At 46.5% G+C, this 11,403-nt stretch overlaps 1 protein-coding gene and 1 long non-coding RNA gene across 2 annotated transcripts; one reads left to right on the top strand and one right to left on the bottom strand.

The window, feature by feature from the left end:
* Window positions 1-765: 765 nt before the first annotated feature.
* On the top strand, window positions 766-2,194 carry LOC310711816. Its single transcript, XR_014528649.1, has 2 exons — window positions 766-1,045; window positions 1,679-2,194. It is a non-coding gene; the product is annotated as an uncharacterized lncRNA (long non-coding RNA).
* Window positions 2,195-5,601: 3,407 nt separating this feature from the next.
* On the bottom strand, window positions 5,602-10,685 carry GUCA2A (guanylate cyclase activator 2A). The gene is made up of 3 exons (XM_083513369.1): window positions 10,559-10,685; window positions 8,026-8,209; window positions 5,602-7,129 (listed from the first exon to the last, which is right to left on the bottom strand). The coding sequence occupies exons 1-3, from the start codon at window positions 10,628-10,630 to the stop codon at window positions 7,065-7,067; spliced, it is 321 nt and encodes a 106-aa protein (XP_083369495.1). The 5' UTR covers window positions 10,631-10,685; the 3' UTR covers window positions 5,602-7,064.
* Window positions 10,686-11,403: the final 718 nt, after the last annotated feature.

Genomic DNA, 11,403 nt, shown 5'->3' with positions numbered 1-11,403 from the left:
GGCTGGGCTCCAGCCGCTGCGTGCGTGGTGGGGCTGTGAAGCCCGCAACCCCACCTCCTCTGTAGGGTGGAAGTAGCTTTATCAGCAGTCAACAGAGCTATCCAGGCTGAGCTATCATATATATAATAAATTCTAATTATTTTTTTAAAAGCTGCATTATGTTGGTAATTGCTGCTATGACCTTTTTTTAAAAAAAAGGTTATTTTTTTCATTTTGCTTACAAAGACACACACACACACACACACACACACACACACACACAGTCACCCTTATCAGAATTTAATAAGCACATAAACTTCCATTTCAAAGAGGCGCTGGTGTCTAACACCTATCATTCAGACTTCCTTTATGATGGATCAGTAAAATAAACAGTGACTCATATCCTCAAGTTCCCCATCTCCACAAATACACTTATGGTTGGGTGCCATGAAGCGTCTTCCACCTGCCCTCTAGAAGTTAGTGCATCTTATGGGAGCAAATTCTAACTATGCCCTGTGTGAAAAGGTCAGTGTAGACAATACTAAGCTAGATGGATCAGTGGCCTGACTCTGGATAAGGAAGCTTCCCAAGTAAAGGAAGGGAAAATGATGATCAGATAGATGTTTACAGTCCAGTTCCAGAATTAAGTTTAGAAATCCTTGAAGAGGAACTAGAATTCAGGATGAGTGGAATTCAGGAAGGAAGGAAGGAAGGAAGGAAGGAAGGAAGGAAGGAAGGAAGGAAGGAAGGAAGGAATCCATGAATAATAGAACATCGGGCTTGTTTCCAGTCTTAGTCCAGAGCTCAGCTTGGGGAGCTTTGTGGACCACCCTAATCTTGTTGTTTCTTTAATGTTTTGGTTATCTTGGGTCAGGTTGGAGACATTGCGTTTTCCCTGGAGTCTGCGAAAAAGCTCAAGGAGCTCTTGGAAAGGGATGCGGGATCTGCCCCCCTCCACACCAGGAGCCAGCTCACCTTCTTTACTCTCTGTGGAAACCCAGAGCTGCCGTAAGAATTCCAGGGTATCTGTAAAGGGAAATATGCCCCCCAATTTTCAAGAGGCTTGGTGAGTTGTGAGGGCTCCTGATCTCCTTGCTCTTTCTCATTGGAAGCCCCCTGTTTCCTTTCACATGGAAGGGTGGGGTTGTGGGCATTAAAAGCTGAAACCTGTGGAGGCTTGTCCTTTTGGGCAAACGGGGTGCTGCTCAACCAACCTGTCTGCCTTCCGCCAGCCTGCCTTCACACTTACGAGGCACTGGAAACAAGCACCCTCCTTGTAGCATCCTCCATTATCCCTTTTAGAAAATGTGGCAGGGAGGAAGTTGGGGATGGACATCTTTGTGGGCACCAGGGGAAAACCTCAAGGGCACCATGGTGCCCACGGGTATCCCCTTGGTGACCCCTGGCATAAGTTATAGGAGGACAGTTCTCCAGGAGCCATCTGTGGGGAGCAGCTCTCATCATGGGCATCATCTGAAGGGATGCTACAATGGTGATTGAATCCAGGATGTGTACCTCCTGTGCACTCTTTACGGAAACATGCAGCTGAAGAGAGATCATAGGTATTTGAAACAAAATGTGCATTCTAGCTAGCTCTCCACCCCACCCACCTTCATTCACAGGGAATGTGAGTGTCTGTTTAAGCATCACTTATAACATCAGGAAACAACCAACCTGGTCTTTTCTCTTTCTTGAACAGATCTTGCTGTGCCCAACATTGCTCTGTGTTATATCTGTGCCAATGCTGCCTGCACTAGATGTTATTGATGGTCGTAGATGATGTGCCTGGCAGAAGGATCGATTAGCAAAAGCTAGCAGAAGACTGAGATTTCTGATTGTGCCCTTGTCTTGTTCTCTCCTTCCTTCCTGCTGAGGTTTGGAAGGAGCAGCGATGTTCTTTTAGGTCTCCTGAATCTTCACATCAATGTCTGAGATGTGGCAATTCTAGGCAAACCTCCCCAAAGCTTTCATGTTTATTGTCCTTCCTGATTCAGCGACTGTGTCCTACTTTTCAACTACGTATTTCTGAACTGTGTTTCAGTGTGTGCATTGCTCTTGTCAATGACAGCCATCAACAAAACATCCCTTCTCACATGGAGAAGGCATCTCCCGCTGGGTGTTTGACCCTTCCGTTACCTGGTCATTGTAGCAACTGTTAAAAGATTAGCACTTCTGTATTGTTCATGCACAAATCTCAAATGAATATGTGGTTACATGAGCACAACCTCGTCAATACTTCTGCTTAGTTCATGGGTTTGTGGCTGGGTGAAAAGCACCAGCAATGAAAGAGGAGACACATATTAGGGAAGATGGAGCATCCTTAGCTGGCTCAGCCAAGGACATTTTGGGTTGTATCCAACATCGGTCCAACTAACTTAGGTCCATCAATTTCAATGGGTCTATTCTAACTCAGCAGGATACAATGCTGTGCTGCTTGAAATTCAAGATGTTAAATCTCATTTTGTGTAAAGATTTGCAGTTGAATCTTATGTCATAGATTTATTACATATGCAGCATTGATGGAACATGGTTATAAGCCTCCATGGACACATGGTGATTTTTGGAATGGTACCTTTATTTAAAAACTGAAATGACTGAAATGTTAAATGTAATTAAATAGACATTTGGTGCTTATTTGGGGACATGGGTAGGGTGGTTGAATATTGAATGTTGATTCTTGTATAAATATGTAAAAATGATAACAGATTTGGGAGGAAAAGATAAAGTAAAACTACCTCTCCTTTTTCTTACACAGTAACAGGGATGTCCCAGATCTGCTGGTTATTCTTGTCTTGTTAACTTGGGAGGGAAGGAAAGAGGGACTGAGGCTAGTGTTACCTGCGGCACTGAGGGCTCATTTTATGGCCTACCATGAAATGTAGGATTTGGCACCATTTTTGAGTGAATCGGACGACAACAGGCTTTTGGCGAAATCGTGACCCTGCGGATTAGGGTGCCAAGGGCTTGTTTTACGGACTACTGTGAAACGTGGGGTTCGCACCCCCAAATGTTGCAGGGGTGATTTGCAGGTGTTTAGCACTGTTTTTGAGTGAATCGGACAGTGTCGGGTTTTTGGAGAAGTCAATCAGTGTCCTATGTTCTACCTCCACTATCAGGAGCATTATGGATCTGGGCATCTGCTGCTGAGAATCACAAGGGGGAGAGTATTCCTGTGCTCTGAAACCTTCTTGCAGGTCTCTGGCAGGCATCTGGTTGGCGACTGCGAGGACAATATGGTGGACTAGATGGGGCACTGATCTGATCCAGCAGGCTTTCCTTGCATTCTTAATGTTGGGGCCCCCGTCCCTCAGCTGCCATTGTGCCATGCCTGCCTCCGGTCAAGTGTTTGCATATCCTAATCTGAGCTGAGTCAACACATTCCTGAATGAATCATTTTCTGCATTCCAGTTGCATTAGCTTTATTGAATTCAGCTCATCTCTTTTCATCCTAGGTAGCTCTTTTGTATACATGGGCATGCATGTACGTGCACAGCCGCACACATGGGGAGAGAGTTGTATTGTTTCGTTTCCCAATTTGTAATCATGAAAGTACGCTTGCTGTGAAGAATTACCTTTGAGAAGCTATTGGATAATTTCTCCTCCCCTCCCCACCCCGGGAAATTTGGTGAAAGTGTTACCTCCCGTTTATTCATTTATTTGTTTTGCCCACAAACAGGGTTGAGAATATATAAAGGAAGCTACCTTATACTGGATAGGGATGCGGGTGGCGCTGTAGGTTAAACCACAGAGCCTAGGACTTGCCGATCAGAAGGTCGGCGGTTCGAATCCCCGCGACGGGGTGAGCTCCTGTTGCTTGGTCCCTGCTCCTGCCAACCTAGCAGTTCGAAAGCACGTCAAAGTGCAAGTAGATAAATAGGTACTGCTCCGGCAGGAAGGTAAACGGCGTTTCCGTGTGCTGCTCTGGTTCGCCAGAAGCAGCTTAGTCATGCTGGCCACATGACCCGGAAGCTGTACGCCGGCTCACTTGGCCAATAAAATGAGATGAGCGCAGCAACCCCAGAGTTGGCCACGATTGGACATAATAGTCAGGGGTCTCTTTCCCTTTACCTTATACTGAGACATGCAATTGATCCATTTAGCGCAATACTGCAGGTTGAGAAGGAGAGAGCAACAATCAAGAAGGCAGTTTCTGTTGTTGTTAGCCGCTCTGAGCCCGGCTTCAGCTGGGGAGGGCGGGATATAAATAAATTATTAATATTAATATTAATATTAATATTATTATTAATATTAATATTAATATTAATATTATTATTATTATTATTATTATTATTATTATTATTATTATTCTGCATGTGCCGCAGAGGGAAGTGAGGGGCAGATGGGGTCCATCAACTTGGCAAGGTAGCTTATCAGGAGAAGGAAAGCTCTGATCCTAAAGCCCCCCTGCCTCTTGGCTATGCTCATTCATGAGAAAGTATTCAGAAGTAAACCCAGAGGAAATTTTTGTACCCATGCATTGCGGGATAACTTTGGGAGATGTGTAAGGAGCAAACACTACACAATTCCAGAGTAGAGTCCCTAAATTGGCTGGATGGTGCCTTGTACGCCTCCTTCCAGCAACTTCTGCAGCCAAGCTGGTGCCAAATGTATTACTCTGCTTTCCTTTTGGTCACATCAGTGAGACCGGGGGGGTGGGTGTCTGCTTGTCTGGGCAGCCCAGGAACTCCATACACACTGCACAGGCTTACACCCTGGGAAAGTCACTTCAGAGATGCTAACACAGTGGTTTGACTTCACCCCCAGAGATGCACTCCAGTGTCGCTTGAAACAGATGGATGCCATTAAGGTTACATAGGGACTGGTGGTATATATCTGGGCTTTCAGACTGGGGCCTCTTCCAGACCCACCTGGAGATGCTGGAGATAAAGCTGTCCACATGCAAAACAGGTTATCTCCTGCAATGCACTCTACCTTTGAAGGTGACACGGAAACTACAACTAATCCAGAATGCAGCAGCTAGACTGGTGACTGGGAGTAGCTGCCAAGACCATATAACACCAGTCCTGAAAGACCTACATTGGCTCCCAGTACGTTTCTGAACACAGTTCAAAGTGTTGGTGTTGACCTTTAAAGCCCTAAACTGCCTTGGCCCAGTATACCTGAAGGAGCGTCTCCACCCCCATCGTCCAGCCCCTTGGGCCTTCTGGAGATTCCCTCCCTGCAAGATGTGACATTACAGGGAACCAGACAGAGGGCCTTCTTGGTAGTGGCGCCCACCCTGTGGAACACCCACCCATCAGATGTCAAGAAAACAAACAACTATCTGGCTTTAAGAAGATATCTGAAGACAGCCCTCTTTAGGGAAGTTTTTAACATTTGATGTTTTGTCGTGGTTTTTAATATTCTGTTGGGAGCCACCCAGAGTGGCTGGGGAAACCCAGCCAAGTGGGTGGGGTATAAATAATAATTTGGCATTAGTATGATTATTATTGCTTAATACCTACATGGAGAGAGTTTTTTCCTTGCAACAGGGAATTTTTGGGAAAATGGGGCTGGCGAAAACCAGTCAGATGGGCGGGGGTATAAATAATAAAATGAGTGTAATAATTAAACGAGCCAAACCATTTTCACATCAAAGTAGTAAAGGCAGAGAGCATCAGTGCACTGGAAATCTTTATTTTGGACACACCAAACAGGGATATCCACGAGGAAGCCAGTTTTGCAAGTCAGAAGCCAGTTTTGCTTAAGAGATCGCCATCAAAACCAAACGACCAGATCACCAACAGAGAACAAAAGGGTATTTAAACTCAAATAGAAGTGTTATGTGGGCTTACACAGTGTTTTAGTCTGCATATTGATTTCATTTTAAAATGTGTGGCCATCAAGAAGCAGGGGCATCATCCAAATCAACCGCCTCTGAGGAGAGGGAGAGGGAGACCATGGGAACAGGAAAGGTTTGCTGGGGATGGAAGGAATATGCTGGAAAGAAATTGGGATTTCTGGTTCCTCTCTGCTACCACTATACTCCACTGCAATGCACCCCAAAGCTGATGGGCAGAAACTGGCTACTGGGTTGTGATAGGGGAGATATTCGGTTCAGTTCAGTTTGCATTTAAAGCTTAAGGTGCCTGATTTGTGCTTTCCTAGCTGAAGCACAGCCATTGTTCAAGATCAGTACCCCTCTAGATTTTGCAGTGCAGCTCTCAAGCCAAAACAATGTATACTAGGCCAAAGTAAGGATAAGCTGCCTACAACAGTGGAAATAGCAGGCAGAAATGCATTATATTAGGGGAAATTGCTTTGCAAAAAATATTCACATTAGGGGAAATCGCATGGGAATGTGTGCATTTTAAGAGAAATTTGCACCAAAATCCTGGTGAATTTTCACAAGTGCTTTTTAAAATGACAAACTGGTGCAGAAATGTGGAGAACTGACCTAAGAATGGCAGTGTGAGGGGTGAAAAAATGACTTTAGGCAGCATCCAACATTCCTGAGATGTAATATTACTTCTCATTGAGAATCAGCTGCAGGAGGTTGTAATCTTGAGGGAAGAGTAAGTAGAGGAGAGGGGAGCCAGATTGCCCCTTTTGCTCAAAATGTCACCCCAGCTACTTTTCTTCCTATAGGGGAAAATGTATCTGGAGCCTGTTCAGGGGGAAATACAGCCAAGTCTAGGTTTTGACTAGGAAACATGTCTGGCAACAAAAACTTCCTCTCCCCACCCTCTTTTTTTCTGTTCGCATTTGCAAACTTGCACAGCTGGTTTTCAATTTTTAAAAAGCAGAAGAAAAATTACATGGAACTGATGTGGTTATTATTATTTTTTGCAGTGACCAATCACCTTCCTTTCAACCATTCTCCTTCTTTCCGCAGCCCAACTTCCTGTCCCTTGCACTCTCCCCTCTGACATGGACTCTGAATTGTGCTCATAGAGATTTTAGGGATGGGGTCCAGGAAGCCAAGGCTGGGTAGTAGCAGCAGGGACACAATGGCCCAGCCAATCTGTGCAAGTGGGCAGAGGTGTCCTCTGTTGGTCTGGATGAGGAAAAGGCAGCAGTAGCAGCAAGGGCCAGTTGTCAGGATCCACTTAGAAAGCCAGCAGAGATGGTGGTGGTCTTCTTCATTAGCATCCAGAGCAGGCAACGTTGGCACAAATCTCACAGGTTGCAGAATCTGCGCTGATCATTTCTGAAGCAAAGAAAAAGAAAGACTCTTTGGGTGACTTTGGGGTGACTGTTTGGGTGACTCAAGTACTCCAATTGGGACGGAGAGGGGAGGGGATCCATGTGTACCTCTGGGGCTTCACCGCTAATCATCTCAACCATGTCACTTCACCAGGGATGGGGAACCTGTAGGCCTCCAGATGTTGTTGGACTTCAGCTGCCATCATCACCGGCCAGCATGGCCAATGGCACAGATGATGGGAAGTGTAGTCCAGAACATCTGGAAGGCTTCGGTTTCCTCCATTGGTTTGTCTGATCTTCTTGTAATGTTGTCCACATTGGTAGACCTCACTGCCTCTTGTGGGAGCGAACGCCCCCAGTTTAATGGTTGACTTCTTGAAGGAAATGCTTTATCTAGACCAGTGGTTCCCAACGTGGGGCACATGCCCCACAGGGGGGCAATTTGATTTTTAAAGGGGGCAATTTGAGAATGAGTCATTAACAGTTTATGGTCTTTTAGGCTTCCTCCACATGAATTCACGTTTGGAAGAATAAGAATTGCATATCACGTGGTGGGGATTAGGATTTTAGAGATGCTTGAGGGGGCATGGAGGTTATCAATGGCTACTAGTTTTTCACTCCACAAGAAGTGGTGGTATGCCTCTGAGTACCAGTATCTGAGAATTGCAGATGGGAAGAGGGGTCTTGGGCTCATTGGTCCTGCTTCTAGGCTTCCCCAGGCATCTGGTTGGTCACTGTGGGAACAGGACATTGGGCAAGATGAGCAGGGCTGGTCTGATATTCTAGCTGCAAAGCAAACTTGCACAGAGGCCCATCTGGAATATGCCTCTTCTGTCCGGCTGTTCAAAGCCAAGGAGTCATCCCACCTTCTCATGCATGCACTTGACCATCACCACATACCGAGTTGTCGGAGCAGTATTCCTGCTCTGGGGGATGCACAGACTGGTGCAAACTCTGAGGGCATTTTCGGGTCTCTGCACGCACCAAATGTGGCGCCCATGCGCGTGTGTACGTTCTTGGACCTCTCCTTGAAGAAGCCCTCCAGCTGCTTCACTGATTCCAAGGGGAATACGTAGTCTCCCACCTGCCCAGGAGAAATTAGAACAGAGTATCACCATCACTTGCCCACGGCAGGGCATGCAATAGGTTCCTTCTCCCTCCTCCCCAGTCTCGATGCCAGGGCTGGCCTGATACATTTTGGCACCTGAGGTAGACCCCCAAATAGTGCCTCCATCTGTCCCAGGGAAGAAGGGGTGAGGGAAGATCTACATTAGGAAGAAGGAGGGGGAAGACATTGGGATCTGCTATCATCTGCCCTTACAGAATTCATCAGAGGGACAAACAGAATTATTGGGCACTGTGTGCCATTGGGTCTGTCTCCTCCTACTGTTGTCCCCCCCTGCCTTCTGCCCCACCAGCCACCACTGCACATTAGAGCCTTGCCATCCTCCATCCTCATGCATGGAGACCCACTGAAAAGGTCAAACTGTAACTTAGAAACCTACGTGTGTTTGTGTGAAGGAACCTGCTCTTCAAGCAAATCCCTTGGCTGGGAAATTTCAAGGGCAAGGCTTATCCTTGCCCAGCATGTATTTGCAAAGCAATAAAGATAGAGGCCTGTTCTCAGAAGACCATCCTCCAAGGCTGTGCTGACTGATCAAATCCTGTGCTCTACAAGGAGCCTAGCCTGCCTAAAAACTAACAATACACAAACCCTCTATAAAGCTACAGTAGAACAGGTAACCTTAAAAAAAAAATCAGCCCAAGGTCCACATTCCTCTGTGGACAACTTTCCAGGGGCCAAATTTTATGTTTGTACATTAGGCTAGTTTCCACATGAACTCACCCGCCCCCATCCTCTATAGAATACAGAGGTGTGTGTGTGTATGTGTGTGTGTGTGTGTGTGTGTGTGTGTAGAAACGAGCCCCAAATGTAAAATCTACATTCATTTCTCCACCATTTTTTCCCTCTGATTCTCTCCCCACCATCATGTGGCCCCTAGAAGTTTATGCAATAGAAGTGTGGCCCTCTGGCTGAAAATTGTCCCCCGCCCCGCCAATGTGCCTCCAACTGTATCAAGATTATTTTCATGGGGTGTTTTATCAATATGCTGGCATGCGTGTGCACATCAGCTCAAACACAGCAGAGAAAGAATCTCCAGGCAACCACACAGTACAGTCATACCTCGGGTTGAAGTAGCTTCGGGATAAGTATTTTCGGGTTGTGTGCTGCGGCGACCCAGAAGTAACGGAGCATGTTACTTCTGGGTTTTGCCGCTCGCGCATGCACAGACAGTCAAAATGACATCATGTGCATGCATGTGACCCGCGCATGCACAGACGCGCAGACAAGGGTTGCGTACGCTTCTGGATGCAAATGGGGCTCCAGAATGTATCCCGTTCACATTCAGAGGCACCACTGTACAGTCACATCAAAATTGCTTTGTTGCAGTGTGGTTGTTTTTCAATGCACACATGCCCATCAATAAGGAAAGGAGGAGAAAGGCATGTAAATGGTGTGACGGCAAGGGTGTGTCAAACTGTGCGAGGTCCAAATCCAGAATTTATTTTAGAGATCCTCCCAGTATTTGGGTGGGGTGGATTTCAGAACAAAGAAGAGAGTGGAAACATAATCCTCAATAATAGTGGCATGTGGCTGCTTGGTAAATTCACTGCTAATTCCTGCTAATAGTCTGACTGTGTACATATCTTTTGGTAAATGATTAACTGGACCCACTATTTGCTGTAAGCTATTCCTTTAGGGGTCTCCTTTGTTTCGCCTCCGTCAACTAAGACTATAGAAGTTCACCTCTTAGTGGACATGCACAGGATCTAAGACCTCCCAGACTTAAAGCCCAAAGTGATCAATAAGCAGCTGCCCTGTAGTGAATCAGATTATTGGCCCATCTGTTTCAGTATAATCTATACCAGTGTTCCCCACACTTGGGAGTTGTAGTCCAACAACTGCTGGAGACCCACGTTTGGGAAACCCTGGTCTATGCAGACTGGCAGCAGCTCTCCAGGGTTCTAGATTGGGGTCTCTTCCTGGAGATGGCAAGGACTGAACCTGGGAGCTTTCTCTTGCAAAGCCGATGCTCTAATCCTCTGCTATAGTCCATTCCCTTAAAACTAAAGATTCCAGTTCTTGTGGATCTAAATGGAAAGCTGTCCAAATATGAACAAAGGAAGCTGACCTGTATCAGGTCAGAACATTATTACTTATTATCTCGCTGTCACCTACACTGATGGGCAGTAGCTGCCCAGGGTCTTTGGGAAAGGTCTATCTCCACCCTGTTTTGAGATGCCAAGGATTCAACCTGGGACCGAAGGCATTTAGGAATCAAGTTCTCTAGCCACTGAGCTACAGCCCTCTCCTTCAAGGTGATGCCATAAGGGCAGAACGGCGATCCTGGGAGGATTCCACAACTCTTACCTTGACTTCGACCCCATCTGAGAGGACGGCCAGCACACTCAGGCAGACTGTGGCCACCAGGTAGGTGTTCATGGTGAGTCACGACTCTGGTTCTCACTTGGAATGTCAAGGCGGACTGGCTCGACAGTGACGGAGCTGGATTTTTAAAGGATGCCCTCTAGTTATTGAATAACTAAGGTATATTGGCACCGGCTAGGATGGTGACAACCCCCTAGGCAGTTTGTGAAGTGTGATAGCTCCAAAGAAATGCCTCCGCCCAGAAAACATTGACATCTTTGTTGTTTTATGGCTCTTCGTCAGAAGAGTGTTTCCTTCTACGAACTTTGCTTGCCGTATCCCAGCTGGGATGGAGCCGCCAGCAGGTGATGGGTGAATAACTTTAAGAGCCAAAGGGCAGGGGGACCACACCAAGGCCCAATCCTGTAGGCTGCTGAGCAACTCCTTCTTCAAATAGGGTCTGAACCAGCTTCAAGGTTTTGGTGTGAATTCACAAAGCCCTAAAGTGCTTGGGCCAAAAGAAGGACTGCTTAATTCCTTATTCTCCACCCCCATCGCTGAATCTGATGGGGCATTTGGGTGGTCATCTATGCCCTTGAGGTTCAGTTGGCCTTCACAAAGGACTGAGCCTTTAATGTGACAGGCCCTGCCTTGTGGAACTCCTTGCCAATTGAGGACAGGCAGGAGTTGTGCCTGCTTTCTGTTAGATGTCTTACAACAAACTCGGCCCTCAAGATTTTTTGAGCCTACAGCTCCCTTCATCCCTAGCTAGCAGGACCAGAGGTCAGGTATGATGGGAATTGTAGTCCCAAAACATCTGGAGGGCCGAGTTTGCCTATACCTGTCTT

Source organism: Podarcis liolepis (genome assembly GCF_965112155.1).
Source record: "Podarcis liolepis genome assembly, chromosome: 7".
In the NCBI taxonomy this organism is placed as follows: domain Eukaryota; kingdom Metazoa; phylum Chordata; class Lepidosauria; order Squamata; family Lacertidae; genus Podarcis; species Podarcis liolepis.
Note: the sequence above shows the minus strand (reverse complement) of the source record. Positions and strands in the feature narration are given on the sequence as shown.

Excerpts from the sequence above, each read along its gene's own strand:
- GUCA2A (XM_083513369.1), bottom strand. The coding sequence starts at position 10,630 with ATGAACACCTACCTGGTGGCCACAGTCTGCCTGAGTGTGCTGGCCGTC. Across the intron at positions 8,210-10,558 it reads CAGATGGGGTCGAAGTCAAG|GTGGGAGACTACGTATTCCC; the intron begins GTAAGAGTTGTG and ends TCTCCTGGGCAG. Across the intron at positions 7,130-8,025 it reads AATACTGCTCCGACAACTCG|AAATGATCAGCGCAGATTCT; the intron begins GTATGTGGTGAT and ends TCTTTGCTTCAG.